At 41.3% G+C, this 16,560-nt stretch overlaps 1 protein-coding gene across 2 annotated transcripts in view; it reads right to left on the bottom strand.

Moving 5' to 3' along the window:
• Positions 1-7,093: 7,093 nt before the first annotated feature.
• Positions 7,094-16,560, bottom strand: part of PFDN1 (prefoldin subunit 1) — a 99,366-nt gene continuing 89,899 nt past the window's right edge. The window contains exons 3-4 of one of the 2 annotated variants that reach the window (XM_063445274.1): positions 8,889-8,973; positions 7,094-7,708 (exon numbers count right to left, since the gene is read on the bottom strand). In XM_063445274.1, coding sequence (XP_063301344.1) covers positions 7,628-7,708; positions 8,889-8,973 — 166 coding nt within the window. In that variant the 3' untranslated portion in view covers positions 7,094-7,627. Of the gene's footprint in view, positions 7,712-8,888; positions 8,974-16,560 lie in introns of both variants that reach the window. The other variant, XM_063445273.1, reaches the window with a different exon arrangement.

Raw genomic sequence — 16,560 nt, forward strand, 5'->3', positions numbered from 1 at the left:
AAATTGGGGGGGGACCTTCTGTCCCCCCCGGCCCCCACCCCTGTGCGGCAGGTGGGGGCCCTAAAAATAACAATAAGGGGGGAACTACTGTCCCCCCCCGGCCCCCACCCCTGAGCGGCGGGTGGGGGCCCTAAAATTAAAAATAAGGGGGGACCTACTGTCCCCCCCGGCCCCCACCCCTGAGCGGTGGGTGGGGGCCCTAAGATTAACAATAAGGGGGGACCTACTGTCCCCTCCGGCCCCCACCCCTGAGCGGCGGGTGGGGGCCCTAAAATTAAAAATAAGGGGGGACCTACTGTCCCCCCGGCCCCCACCCCTGAGCGGTGGGTGGGGGCCCTAAAATTAACAATAAGGGGGGGACCTACTTTCCCCCCCCCTGAGCGGTGGGTGGGGGCCCTAAAACTAACAATAAGTGGGGGGGACCTACTTCCCCCCCCGAGGGGTGGGTGGAGGCCCTTAATACAAAGGGGGGGGACCCTAGTTAACCCTCCCCCCCCCAAAAAAAATGATCTCCCTACCTACCCCCCTCACCCTAAAAATAATGAGGGGGGGACCTTTAACTAAAAACCTGTAAACAAAAAAAATGAGATAAAAACAACTTGCCATTCGATGTTTTCTTTCTTCTAAAATCTTCTTTCTTCAGTCCCAAAAAAGGGCAAATAAAAAGCCATAATAACCGACGCAATAAAAAAAAAAAATCCATGTTCACCCATGGAGGGCTCCGCGCAGACTGAGCTTTGCAGGGTGGGGGAAGGCTTATAAAGCCTTGCCACGCCCTGCAATTAGGCTAAGAACACTTTGATTGGCTGGTTTAAGCCAATCAGAATGCTCTGTCATTTTACACAGCGTGGGAAAATTCCAAAGAATTTCAAGCCATCCAATCACAGTGCTCTGTGTCATTTTACACAGCGTGGGAAAGTTATTTTGAATTTTCCCACGCTGTGTAAAATGACAAAGAGCACTCTGATTGGCTTAAACCAGCCAATCAGAGTGTTCTTAGCCTAATTGCAGGGCGTGGCAAGGCTTTATAAGCCTCCCCCCGCCCTGCAGAGCTCAGTCTGCGCGGAGCCCTCCATGGGTGAACATGGATTTTTTTTTTTGCGCTCGTTTTTTTTTTTCATTGCGTCGGTTATTATGGCTTTTTATTTGGCCTTTTTTGGGGCTGAAGAAAGAAGATTTTAGAAGAAAGAAAACATCGAATGGCAAGTTGTTTTTATCTCATTTTTTTTGTTTACAGGTTTTTAGTTAAAGGTCCCCCCCCTCATTATTTTTAGGGTGAGGGGGGTAGGTAGGGAGATCATTTTTTTTTGGTGGTGGTGGGGGGGAAGGGTTAACTAGGGTCCCCCCCTTTGTATTTAGGGCCCCCACCCACCGTTCAGGGGTGGGGGGACAGTAGGTCCCAGTTTTAGGGCCCCCACCCACCGGCTCAGGGGTGGGGGCCGGGGGGGGGACAGTAAGCCCCCCCCCTTATTGTAGTTTTAGGGCCCCCACCGACCGCTCAGGGGTGGGGGCCGGGGGGAGGACAGTAGGTCCCCCCCCTTATTGTTAATTTTAAGGCCCCCACCCACCGCTCAGGGGTGGGGGCAGGGGGGGGACACTAGGTCCCCCCCCTTATTGTATGATATGGATGATGGGAGTGGATGGATTTGGGGATGGATGTGGATGCTGGGAGTGAATGGATTTGGGGATGGATGTGGATGATGGGAGTGAATGGATGGATTTTGGGATGGATGTGGATGATGGGAGTGAATGGATGATGGGAGTGGATGGATTTGGGGATGTATATGGATGAAAGGAATAGATAGAAAGAAGTAGAAATAGAGTGTGTATGTGTTTAATAATATTTATTTAAAGTGTGTGTATATGTTTAACAATATGTGTGTTTGTATGCAAACACTATATATAGAGAAATCTCTATATATAGTGTTTGCATGCAAAGTTTGGAGTAGGAGGGGGGCGGGTATAGAAAGCGAGCTGAGCTGTCAGACAGCTCAGCTCGCGAACGCGCACATGCGCGGTAAAGCGCTGAGTTTCTTCATAGGGCGGCTGTCAATGCCGCTCTATGAAAAACGCGATTGGTGCAGCGCGAAGACGCGCATGCGCACCACATCGCGATGACGCTTCTCTCTGAGAAGCGTCCTATTGGGCCCCGCGATTTCGTCATTTTGACGAAAAAGGGGCGCGGCCTGGCTGGGAGCTCGGCGCTGGAACGGAGGTAAGTTTTTAATATAAAAACGCTCCGAAAATGATTTTAAATAAATGAAAGTTCATATACAAGCAAGAAGGAAGGCTGGGGGACCTGTCTTTCTTGCTTTTATATGTTGACTATAGAGTCTCTTTAAAGGAGCTGGAGCAGTTTTGTAAGGAGGAACGGGCAAAAATCCCAGTGGTAAGATGTGGCAAGCTCATAGAGACTTATCGAAAGCGACTTGGAGCTGTGATTGCTGCAAAAGGTGGCTCTACAAATTATTGACTTTAGGGGGGTGAATAGTTATGCATATTGCCATTTTCTGTTATTTTGTCCTATTTGTTGTTTGCTTCACAATAATAAAAAAAAAAATCTTCAAAGTTTTGGGCATGTTCTGTAAATTAACCCGTTAACGCCGTTACGGCGTTCCATGCCGTCCCCATTATAATGGGCTTTAAAGCCGTTGCGGCGGCATGGAACGCCGTAACGGCTTTGAGCCCCAGGAGGTAAGTTATACTTACCTCCGCCGCGATCCTCTTCTGGGGGGCTGCCTGACAGCCCAGGCAGCCCTCCCACGGCAAATGAGGCCCCCGGGGGCCATGTGATCGCTCTCAAAGAGCGATCACATGGCCCCCTATAGCTGGCTGTGGATCTGCCTGCAGGGGGACTGTCTAAAATATCAGACAGTCCCCCTGCTGGTAAGAAAGTATAAAAAAAAGAAATTAAACATGTTTAAAAATAAATTGAAAATATTTTTATATATATATAATATGTATATATATTATATATATAATATATATACATATTATATATATGTAACGTCATACAAAGTGTATTTTAATACTAATATAAGTATATATATTAGCATTAAAATACACTTAGAATGATGTTACATATATATAATATGTATATATATTATATATATAATAGATGTACATATATATATTATATATATATACGTATAATTAAAATAATAAATAAATAAAATAATAAAATAAATAAATAAAATATTGAAACAAAATTTAATATAAATTATATATTCATATGTAATTTCATTCTAACTGTATTTTGTTATTAATATATATATATTGGTAACAAAATACACTTAGAATGGCATTCTATATATATCTATCTATATATAAAATACAAATAACCGCAAATATATATATATAGATAAATACATATAATTACATAAAAAATTACATTAGTATACACGTAGAATTTAAATACATATATATGTATATATATTAAAATTCTACATGTATATTTAAATAATCTTTTAACATAATTATGTGATTTGATTAATTAAAATTTGATTGACATGCCTGACAACACAGGGAGAAAGTGCAGAGAATTTAATTTGCAAGCACTATATTTGACCCTGTAATACTCCACGACACCATAAAACCTGTACATAGGGGGTACTGTTTTACTCGGGAGACTTCGCTGAACTCAAATATTAGTGTTTCAAACTGGTAAATTGTATTACAACGATGATATTTTAAGTAAAAGTGACGTTTTTTGCATTTTTTACAAACAAACGGCACTTTTATGGACTATATTATTGTTGTAATATGTTTTACCGTTTTAAAACACTAATATTTGTGTTTAGTGAAGTCTCCCGAGAATAACAGTACCCCCCATGTACAGGTTTTATGGTGTTTTGGAAAGTTAGAGAGTCACATATAAGGCTTGCGTTTCATTTTTTTCACATTGAAATTTGCTAGATTGGTTATGTTGCCTTTGAGAGCGTATGGTAGCCCAGGAATGAGAATTACCCCCATGATGGCATACCATTTGCAAAAGTAGACAACCCGAGGTATTGCAAGTGGGGTATGTCCAGTCTTTCTTAGTAGCCACTTAGTCACAAACACTGGCCAAATATTAGTTTTTTGCTTTTTTCACACAAAAACAAATATGAACGCTAACTTTGGCCAGTGTTTGTGACTAAGTGGCTACTAACAAAGACTAAACATACCCCACTTTCAATACCTTGGCTTGTCTACTTTTTCAAATGGTATGCCATTATGGGGGTAATTCTCATTCCTGGGCTACCACACCGTCTCAAAGGTAACATTACTAATCTGGCAAATTTCAATTTGAAAATGGAACGTTCTATATTTGACCCTGTAACTTTCCAAAACAACATAAAACCTGTTAATGGGGGGTACTGTTGTACTCGTGAGACATCGCTGATTACAAATATGTGCATTTTGTTGCAGTAAAACCTAACAGTATTATGACATTTACAGCTAAAATGTGAGGTGGAACTACACATTTTTAAAAAATAAATAAATTTCTCACAGTTTTTTTTATTTTATTCATAATAAATTATATTCCATATATGAATAGTTAATGGTAAATTAAAGCCCTGCTTCTCCTGAACAAAATGATATATAATAAGTGTGGGTGCATATAATATGAAAGAGGGGAACTACGGGTGAACAGACATATAGCGCAAATTCCAGTTTTTGTTTACGTTTTGTTTTGATCAGAACGTGCACTATTGACTCCGTCCTGAAGGGGTTAAATGATGCAACTCAAACAATCCATGTTAATTCCAGGTAGTGAGGCAACAAAACACGAAAAATGCCAAGGGGGGTGAATACTTTTGCAAGGCACTGTATATTCAACACTGGTTTCCTAAAAGGACTTGGGTGTTGCAGTTTTCTGGCCTTGTGCGACAAGAGTTTCTGAAGGGGCCCTTCTTACTACAGTAGAAGCAGAGGACCTCCTTACATCTCTGCATAAATGAGCTTGGTTAACCCTAGCTTCTGAGGTTCAGGAGTTTGTTCTGATGATTCTGGTGGTAAGGTTAGAGGTGAGGTTCTAGATTTTAATCTAACCATAGGTTAGATTGAGAGACAGGTCTACTTCTAGGGAAAATGGGGTACCCTTTTCCCTAGAAGTAGACATGTCTCTCAATCTATTGTCCATGTCTGACATAGGATATTAGGTTGATCCGTAGCAGCTATCTAATCCTGCAGGGTTCCAAAGGCACAAACCATGGGCGCTATTGTTTAAGTGGGTTTCAGAAGCCACTGTATGAAATTCAATGGCATACTCTGCAACTTATCTCTCTCTCTTTTATCTGCTTTTTTTTTTTTTTGACCAGCAATCTTGGCTCTACCAGAACTACCTGCCTCTTGAGTTCAGCTCCACTGAGCTAAACAAACCAGTAAGTAACATAACCTGTTGTCTGCTTTAAAGTAAGATGGTTAATATAGAAAGGTGCCAATTTCTATTCAAGACTGCAATTAAAAAAAAAAAAAAAAAAAAACACACTCTTCACACATGAAGCATTTCAGGCTCAAGCTAAAGTGCTTTAGGGGTCCAGAGTGTCCTGTTAACACCGGTGGCAGCAATTTGCACATCCTGCACAAAAAGTTTTTCTAAAGGATTTTATTTGCCCTCTTTAAAAATTGCTTTCATGCTACTGTGCTGCTCTTGCTCTTAACTGAAAACAACTGTAGTGGCATGGCACAACTTTTTGCTGAACGACTGTATGCTCCACTTGGGGACTATGAAAACCACTGTTAATTTTGTTTAAGCATGGCAGCACATTTGTTTTATAAAGGATTGTATTCTCCCTTTCATTTAAAACTAATAATTTTCATATTGCTGTGCCTCTATATGCTCACACTTTTATACAGAGACATCGCACAGTCTTTTTTACAGGGATAGAGTCATGGCAAGCCTCTGCTTTCACACCATTCCATAGCACCAAAATGGAGGGCCCATAAATCTAAAGGAATACTTTACTACACTGAGAGGAGAGAGGAAAAAAAAAAAAAAAACATCTTATTAGAGGTGCTACAATTTCCCCATAGGAAATAGCTGTAAGCTGTGTTTTGTACGTTATTGTACATACTGTGCAAGTATCATAACAATGCTAATTGATGACGACAACTCTGTTCCAAATGCAATTACACTGTGTGTATATGTTGGGCTTGATAAAAACTCTGTGTACTAATAAGATTTTATATTGCATTTTTTTTTTAATATTGTGTGCACCTAATTCTCTCTGTACACTTAATATTTAACCAAGCTGAACGTTTCAGCTTTATAACACTAGCTCAGTCTAACAATAATGACATCTATATGACTAAAAGTCAGAAATCGAAAAAGTATCTTGTAATACCAGGATTGATGGGCTTAAAGGAACACTATAGTGTTAGTAACACAAAACTGTATTCTTAACACAATATGGTGCATTTGCACTGCCCCCTTGCTCGCAGTCAAAATCCATTTTTTCACTTACCTGATCCAACGCCAAAATCTCTCCGTGGAGCTAGAGCAGGCTCCTCCTTCCACAATGTCACTGTGATGGGGAACCTATTACGTGTGTGGATTAGGCCTTATATTTATCATATGTTTTTTCAAGATTCTGGATGTCCTCGTGCAAAGAGTGAGGACATCCAGTGTCATTTCACAGAATTAAACTTAGTATGAATGTAGGAAATGTCTCTAGTGGCCGTCTAGAAGAAAGCCACTAAAAGCAGTCTTTACCCCGCAAGATAAATATTGCAGTTATATTGCTGGGTTACGGGACAGGGACACTGCACCCAGACCATCAAGTGGTTTGGGTATCTATAGTGACCCTTTAATAAAAAGGTTGTAATGTTCTAAAGGTAAAGATATCAAGAGGTATAATTATCAATGTATTATAATCTGAAAGGTTATACAAAGTTCTAAAAAAAAAAAAAAAAATGGGGCAATCACTATCAGAAACCACAATAAGAAAATACCAGAAGTCACATTCTATTGATTATTACTACTCATTTTAAACATTTTTTTCCACTTTTAAATTAACAACACTTTAACCTAAATCTCCACCAAAATATAATAGATGATAATCAAGCCAAAGGGTTAATATTGTAGCAAGAAAATATAATGAAAAATCAGTTGTGTAAGGAACACAGTTTATAAGATGAACCTTTCTCTAAGTTACACCAGGTATCAAACAGTATTCACCCAATGCACTCGCCTGTTATAATAGGGAGCAAAGGGAAAGCTGGTTATCAACAGTCCCCCCACAAGCATTCCTTATAAAGAGTATGCCAATTGATGCAAATGCCATTCATCATCTGAGGGCGTGCCAGTTAATGCACAAGCACACTGTGTCTGCCATCAAACATGCAAGATGGCCAGGGACTTAACATGTATTTTAAGTACTAACAGGGAAACAGCCTCTGTATTATCTTGTCACGATGATGCAGAGGTGCTATAATCTAAACAAATACACACAAAAAAAAAAATAAAAAAAAAATAAGTCAGCCAGAGTAAAAAAAAAGTAGTTGCACCAATAAATAAATTCAAGCTCTTCTGGTTACTAGGTGACTGCAGTAAACGTAACTGTATTAAATTTTTAGGAAAATTAATTATATATCGGATAGTGGAATAAAAACATTTAATTCAGAAATTAAACAGACAAGTTGATTATTGTGCTCTTCGGGCCATCAACATTTCTCTTATGTTGTCTTCTGCATCTTTTACACTGCGCTCCAAATACGATTTTTTCTGCTGAAAGGCATAAACCAGAAATAATTATAAAGCATTAATAAAAATCTGTTTTACTATGACAATATCACTATCAATAAATTAACTTTATAAATATAAAACACCATGTAATTGAAGAAATTACTAAAGTTAGCAACAAGACTACGCTTGAAAAATACATAGGATTAGGTTGCAATTTTACTGCTTTGTCACTTTTTGGTTGAATAAAACTGCTTGTTGGTTGTAAACAGAGTGTCTGGAGATTTGCTGTTCACACTACTACTTGTTAGGAACTAGAGATTCAGGGAAAAGGTAGTGTTTACATTAAAGCCTAGGGATACCTCCAGGTACAACTCCTCAAATGGATACTAGAGGTGCTTCCTGGGGTAGTGTTGCACAGTGTACAGCACTGACAATTCAATGTCTCCACCCTCTGCATGGAAAGCATTGAACTTTCCTCATAGAGATGCTGATTGGCCATGGCAGTGTTTGGCTTGTGCCGGCTCTGCCCATTGATCTCCCTTCTTAGCAATCTCAGCCAATCCCATGGGAAAGCATTCTGATAATGTCAGCCAAGGAGGCAGATCAGAGGCAGAGCCAGCAGCAGAAGACTGGAATAAAGGTACGATTGTACTATATTTAGTGGGGCAAGGAGGGCTAGATGATGTTTTTAACACTATAGGGTCGGGAATACAGGTTTGTACCCTATAGTGTTTATTTAACCCTATTATCAAAACATTGCTTTATCTACTAAATGGCAATCTTTTAGAATGTAGGGCTAGAAGGACAAGGTCACTGCTCCCAGACCATTTTACTGAAATAAAGTGATCTAGGTGCCTTTACTGGTTTCTTTGACAGTCAGCCTGATGTTACTAATTCTTGACCCAGCTGGAAGAGGGGGACCCCCAGGTATCGAGCAAATCGTGGCGTTCCCCAGTTACCAGCAGGGAAACAGTCCCTACAGGTAAAATGATACATAAAGGAATTATTCCATCATGGATCCTTAATGGAAGGATTTCATTAACATTATTAGCATTTATATAGAGCCACCATATTGTGTTTTACAATTATAGATAGTGGATATCAAAAGGACATACATGCATTATTAATAGGTTGAAAAGCAAATTATTTAGTAATATTTCCATAAATATTTCTGTATTACTCAGTAAAAGTAAAATACATAAACAAAACTAAAACCAACCTCCAGCTCTACAATTTTCTTATCAGCTATTTTCTGCTTGTTTAATAGATGGGTGTGAATATTTTCTTTGCTCTGAAGGACAAACCTGGAAAATAGTAATTATTTAAGTTTTGCTGCTTTTGCATTATTTAACCATAAACTTTATCACTGTGCATACATCTTACATGTGTAGCATACACCATACACCATGCATGCACAAAGGTAAGCATTCTAAGTAACATCACTAGATATACACATCTACTCCAAATTTTAATTCAGAGTTAAGTAGTTGTACCAATAAGTACATTCAAGAACTTCTGGTTACTAGGAGACTGCAGTAAACATGACTGTAAATATTAGGAACAATAATTATATATCGGATAGTGGAATAAAAATTTTTATTTCAGAAATTAAACAGACAAGTTGATTATTGTGCTCTTCTGGTCATCAATATTTCTCTTATGTTGTCTTTAGCATCTTTTACACTGCGCTCCAAATACGTTTTTTTCTGCTGAAGGACCCCCAAAATAGCTGTCAGATGTCTCCTTGGATCAAGCAGCTATTACCCCACTAATTAAATGATATCCATGTATGTTATGTTTTTGCAAGTATTTATCCAGTTGCAGCTTAAGCTCTTCTTTTTACAAACTAGCCTAAGATATGTTTTTTTCTTTGCAACTCTGCATAGAAGGCAAGCAAAGCATCCTATATTCACTTCTTCTGTTGATGTTTAGACTAGTGTTAGTGAAGCTAGGGCAACTAGTGAACCTTAATGGAAGCAAATTAGGGATAACACCACACGAAAAGGACTTGAGAATTGTTATAGACAACAAACTATGCAACAATGTGCACCCACACTTATTATGATATCCTTCTTTAAAACAGGTGCCCAAAATTGCACAGCATATTCAAGGTGTGGTCTTACCAGCGATTTATAAAGAGGCAAAATTATATTTTCATCTCGAGAATTTATGCCCCTATTTATACATGACAAAACCTTACTAGCCTAAGCAACTGCAGATTGACATTGCATATTGCTGCCTAATTTGTGGTCTATAACAATTCCCAAAGCCTTCTCGTGTGTGCTTATCCCTAATTCACCACCATTTAGGGTGTAAGTTGCTTGTGCATTCTTGACCCTGAAGTGCATAACTTTGCATTTCTCTACGTAAAATTTAATCTGCCATATTAGTGCCCAATCCCCCAATCTATTCAAATCCCTCTGCAGCAATGCAATATCCTGCTCACATTTTATTACTTTACAGAGTTTTGTGTCATCTGCAAACACTGAAACATGGCTTTCAATGCCTATTTCAAGATCATTTATAAATATGTTAAAAAGAAGCGGTCCTAAAACAGAACCCTGAGGGACACCAATTACCGCTTTTGTCCAGCCTGAAAATTTACCATTAATGAGAACTCGTTGTACTCTATCCTAAAGCCAATGTTCTACCTAATGCTTCTTTAATAGCATAAGTAGCACAAAGGGGATATTTATCTGTCCTCTCGTTTATCATTAAATGGACATTGTAAGTACTATAATCATTTTGTCTCATTAAATTGGTTATAGTGTCTGGAGTCCCCTGGCAATGTTGCTATGTTTAGCTATTTAACGCTGAATATGGGTCAGTGACTCCTCGTCCCCAATAGAAGTATGGCCTAGGCAGACATTACACACTTCTCTGTAGCACTACCGATTCATAACAAAATTGTAATTGGCTGAGAGTATCAGCTGACCAAATTCAGCCTATTTCAGTCACCCATTGGTGCACATGCTAGTGCTTCCTCATTAATCCAAGCAGCACAGAGGGGATGGGTTTCTGTGGACTCTAGTTTAACATTAAAACAGTTTAATGCTGATTATGAAGTCAGTGCCACCAGTGTCTCTTTAAAATAGTCAATTTGAAATCATCTTGAGTTGTCACTGTATGTAAATACCCTCACATAACTATAAACTGATCAGCCAAAACATTAGAAACACCTGCCTAATAGCATGTAGACCCCCTCGTGTTGCCAAAATAACTCAGATGAATGGAGGCATGGACTTTACAAGACCTTTGAATATGGACTATGGTATCTGGCACCCAGATGTGAGCAGCATATCATTTTAAGTCCTGCAGGTTGCGAAGTGGGACGTTCATGGATCGGATTTGTTGTTCCAGAACATTACACATGCTCAATCGTATTATATTCTGGGGAATTTGAAAGGCCAAGACAACACCTTGAATGTTTTGTCATGTTCCTCAAACCATTCCTGAACATTTTTTTGCAATGTGGCAGTGTAAAACAAAAAAATTGTAAACCTTCCCAGAAAGTAGTGATTGATCACTCTAAAACTTCAGCCTTGCCATGGAATTATTTTTCTTCCCAGACAAGAATTCCACCATTTGTAATCACTGGCTTAACTCCGCTGTTTAATGGTGCAACAAAGGTTTTATACAGAGAGGGTGTGTCAAGGTGGATCCCAGACACCACTAAAAAACACAATACTTATACATGAATACATTTTATGCCTTGTGAAAGAGCACTGTCTTGGTGCATGAACCAATAGAAAGTGATGTAGAAATTCATGTCAGTCTCGTGCTCACAACATTGGTGGAAGTATAGAACAAATCATTGATATTAAACTTATCTAAGAGGGCATTCCTAGGTGGGGTCTTTTTATTATAGAGTAGTGTCTTAGACTAGGTATGTGACATTCTAGTATGGTCAGGTGCAAAATTACGCAGTGTACAAGGCTGTTAGTTTTAAGATTCAGCCAAGCTAAAATTAACCCTATCCGTGATGGAATGTTGGTCAGTCTCACATTAACACTTTCAGTTTGTTAATCTCATATTAAAATGGGCAAACGAACATTGACACTGGATAGTGGAAGATTATGGAAAAAAAAAATGTAATGGACAGACAAATCTAAATTTGAGGTGTTTGTATGACAAGAAGAACATTTGTGTGACCCAGACCAAATGATACTTAATGAAAAGATACTGGAGGATGCCATCTGTCAAGCATCATCTAGGCAATGTGATGGTAGGGGGGGGGGGAGGGCTTTGGTGGTGGTAAAGTGGAAGATTTATACAGGGTAAAAGTACATTGAAAAAGGAAGGCTATCACTCTTTTTTGCAAAGCCCTACCCTGTGGATGGTGCTCGATTGGAGTCAATTTCCTCTTACAACTGGACAATGACCCAAAGCACAGCTCCAAACTATGCAAGACCAACTGACCCCTGACAGTATTTTGGAAAAGTCAAGCTTATAACTTCTGTGGCCTTAGTAATAGGCTTTTCAATATGCTCATGTTTAAGTGTTTAAATAATTACTGACTAATATTGGTAGAGGGTTTCTAATATTAATATTTGAGAATGCTTTCCTATGAGACTGGTTGCATGCGCGTGCGCATTCAGCCGATGACGGGGAAAGAAGGCGGACAGTCCCCACCGCCGAGGGAGCCCAGCGGTGGAAAAAAGGTATGTGTTTAACCCCTTCCTCACCCTAGAGCCCGGGGGGAGGGGGACCCTAAGGGTGGGGGGGACCTAGAGACAATATAGTGCCAGGAAAACAAGAGGTTTTCCTGGCACTATATTGGTCCTTTAAGTAGGTTTGTGCCTGCTCTTAGGCCCTCTTTTTGGTAACACTCCTTACGAGCATAGCTGTGCACCGTGTACCATCTCCTGTCTCATTTTTGGTTTATCTAGGGGTGAGAAAATGAAAAGATAGAGGGAAGAAGAGGGGTGAGAGGTAAGCAATCGGAAAGGGGGGAGACAATTGTGGGGTGGGGGGGCTAGTGGGGAGCCGAGGGGGAAAGCGACGGATCCAACTCCTTAGTTGAGACCTACCTGTGGGGAACCCCCTGTTTACCCGAGGCCATCCGTTTTCCCTGTACCTTTAGGTTGTTAGCGTTCTAGATATTCCTCTCAGGGTTGCCAGCGTTCTAGATATTCCTCCCAGGGTTGCCAGACCTTTGTGAATACCTATTTTAAGGCTAGTGTTCTACCCAAGAACAAGAGTTTTATCTAGACAATCTTCTTTTATTTTGAACACTAATCTATTGTGTGGTACATCAAACACCTTGGGGAAATCCAAGTAGATAACGTCCACTGCAATACCCTGATCTATACTTCTACTTACTTCTTCGTAGAATGCAACTACCATGCAGATTTTTGCTGATAACCACATTCTTCTCAATGATTTTCTGAATATTTTCCCTTAAAGGGACACTATAGTCACCAAAACAACTTTAGCTTAATTAAACAGTTTTGTGTATAGAACATGCCCTTGCAGCCTCACTGCTCAATTCTCTGCCATTTAGGCGTTAAATCACTTTGTTTATGAACCCTAGTCACACCTCCCTGCATGTGACTTGCACAGCTTTCCTATACACTTCCTGTAAAGAGTCATCTAAAGTTTATCCTTTCTTTATTTAAGTTCTGTTTAATTTAGATTACTGCTATGTTAATAGCTTGCTAGACCCTGAAAGAGCCTCCTCTATGTGATTAAAGTTCAATTTTATAACAAGACACGGAGGCTCATATTGCATATCCCTTTCTTTACTGTCCACCAATAGCAGCAAAGAATACAAACAGAATGAAAAAATAATGAACATACAGTAACATGGGCCCCTCCCCGCTCAGGTCCTAGTATAATAGGCAGCACTTCCCTTCCATTTCCCTCTTTCTTTGCTGCTCCGATACAAAGATAAGTACATGTCACATCTTCTCTCTGATTACTTGTTTATTACCTGCTATTGATATTATTGATATCCTTGCATTACACTGTATAGGTTTATCTGTTATTGATTCTTTTATAGTCTTCTATTTTATTTGTTAGAGATTTTTTATTATTTGTTTTTGCTCTGCTTGTTTGATGCTACACATCTGTGTGTTTTCTCTGTGTACCCAGGGTCCAGACCTCCCTTGTTATATATTTTGTTTATCACTCCTTTTCCCTTGGCGCCCTTTTGCGCCCGTTCTCCGCTGTGTTCGGCTGTTTTTCGTGCACGAATTAAGCCCGTTCGGCTGATTCGTCACGAACACATGCTGTTCACTTTTTCCCCCCGGCAAACAGCCTGTTTGCCGCGTTCGACTCATTTTTGCACGAACTACTCGTTCGTCTGTTTTTTCCTTATATTAGTCTATTTCCACAAATTAGTTTATTTTCTACCGAACGTTCGGTTCTTTAACTTAGCCAATTTTCACAATATTTTGCAGCGAATCTCGCGAGATTGCCAGCGGCCATTTTCTGACTTCCTGTCTTCCTCCCTATCTTGTGTGTGCGCGTGTGCCACTGGTCTGGGCCCTGGTGAGATTGCTCATATCTATTGCTTTCAGTTTTGGGTGACCCAGACTACCTTTGGGATCCCCACCCTCTGGGGAGACTAATGCCCCATTTAATTTGGGTGAGACCCCTGTCACCTCGGGCACTCCACCCACCCTGGTAGACAGAACCACCCACCCTGAAGGGGCACAAATCCTAGTGCTGCAGCGCTCCGTGACAGACGCCATTATGGCAGCCATGGGGTCCATGTCATCTACCCTCTCCCATACTATTTCTCAAGCCCTATTGCCACATCCTTCGGACGAGCATTTCTCGGGTTCCACGACGCCACTATCGCGTCCTGCTGTGGACCCGCCGGGAGAGGCACCCAGAAAGGCTACCCATAAGTCCAAACATCCCTCTGCTCCAGAAACTCTATGACTGGCGTACCTACGGTCGCCCCATAAAGCGTGTCCCATCCACGCAAAAGAGCCTTTCTGCGGCAGGCAGAACGAGCGCGGCCATGGAAATGTGCCAGAGCACAGTTAGAGAGCGACTCCGACTCAGATATCGGGTTAGGTGAGGAGGCTAAGATTGAGTCGGACAGTGACTCTGATATGGATGCAGCAGATGTGGGCTTTGACCTCCTTCCGTCTGCTCAGGCAGAGACGTCCGGAGGGGATACAGGGACTAGGCACCCCGCGGCTGCGGGGTCCGCCCTCGTGGATCCGTTAGGTGTCCCACTCTTCAACCCGGATGGATGACCTACACCATCCGAGCTCGGCAGAGTGGCTCCCGGCCGATCATGTTGCCACGTACCTTGAGAATTGGGTATGGCGCCCTCTTAGCAAAGCAGCACGTAACAAATTGAGGGCGGAGTGTCCCAGGCCTGTTTGCCCAATAAAATATGTGACACTCCTGAGGTAGACCCCAAAATGACTCAGTTCCTCACTAAACTGGGCTGGAACCCCCGTAAAGGGCTAGAATCTGCCTTGAAATCTTGCCAGGATAAACACCTGGATATTTTCGGCCCTCTGGCCAAATTGTTTGACTTGGCGGAAGACGCCAGAGCGGGGAACCGCATGGCTGACCCTGAAGACCTACGTGGTTGGGTACAGGGAGCATTAACACCTCCCTCTCTATAGAACGGCGTAAAGCCATCTTGTTTAAGATTGAACCAAAGCTGGCCAATCTTGCCCTCACAGAAGCTGGTAAGGACGCCCAAGGCTTACTCTTCAGCGATTCCTTTATTAAAGACTTAGGGCGTTTCGTTGGGGCATTTACAGCCCTTGACAAGGCCCAGGTCTCCATGAGACGGGTATTCCAGGGGCGGGTCTCCACCCGGGCGGGCAGAATCAGGAGCCGTCTGTCTGGCCGTACCTACTTCCAATCCCGTGGCACGTGACGAGGCTCCTTCCAGAAACGTGCTAACTACCAGGAGACTAATACCCGTCCCACTTTCTTCCCGTCACGCAGACGCCAGTGGCGATCCAGAGGTTTCCGGGGCAACTCCAGTTCCAGACGACCTTACACGGTGAGTTCCCTCATACATCGTATTTCTTCTCATGTGTAGGGGGCAGACTCCAACATTTTTCCCAGCTTGGTCACTAATTACCTCAGACCCTTGGGTACTGACCACTGTTCGGGGTTTCCAGATAGAACTAGTGGGACACTTTGAGCAAAGAGGAAAAGGGGGGGGGGGGGACTGTCCCTCAATAATGAAAGGTATCAAAGAAAATAACTTTAATGAATTGAAATACACACACACACACAAAAAGACTGACAGAGTTACTGATCACTACTGCCTCAATGGTGGATAATTGGGGCAGTACAAGTGGCTGTAACTGTACAAACTGGGTGTACACAGACGGAGAGGCGGTGAACAAACAAATAGGACACAAATGGGGCAAAAAAGTCTAAACAGTAGTTAAGGAAGTATATCCCTGCAGTGATGGCTGTATGATAGCCTGTTACCAGTTGCCCAGGGTGAACTTAGTATACGGATACTGATGCCATGTAACAGAATAACAATGGTAAAAGTAAGAGCAAATTGGCTACACTGTATATGACCCTGCAAATCCAGGTGTTGACTACTGAAAAAGAAAAAATTGCCCAGCATAAAAGAATATATACATAAGCTAGTATCCCCCTCGGGAATAACCCTGTGTTGAAAGAAATGTGTGTATACAACAGGGTCCCAATAGGTAAATCGGGGGATATAGCTCAACAAGCAGCACGTTGCTAACAGGAGAAGGGGATGTTATTGGTCTAAACAATACCCATCATAAAGTTAGATTTAGTGGCTAGTATGTGCCTTGGTGGGCACTTGGCTAGAGTAGCGACAAAGCTATACAGTTGCTAGTAAATTGTCACTAGCTGCAAGGGCTAATAACCCCCTTGGCGAAGTCCCTGCGTAACAATCAAGTGCAGCAGAGTTCCAATGG

The sequence above is a fragment of the Pelobates fuscus genome, chromosome 3 (genome assembly GCF_036172605.1).
Source record: "Pelobates fuscus isolate aPelFus1 chromosome 3, aPelFus1.pri, whole genome shotgun sequence".
Classification (NCBI taxonomy): Eukaryota; Metazoa; Chordata; class Amphibia; order Anura; family Pelobatidae; genus Pelobates; species Pelobates fuscus.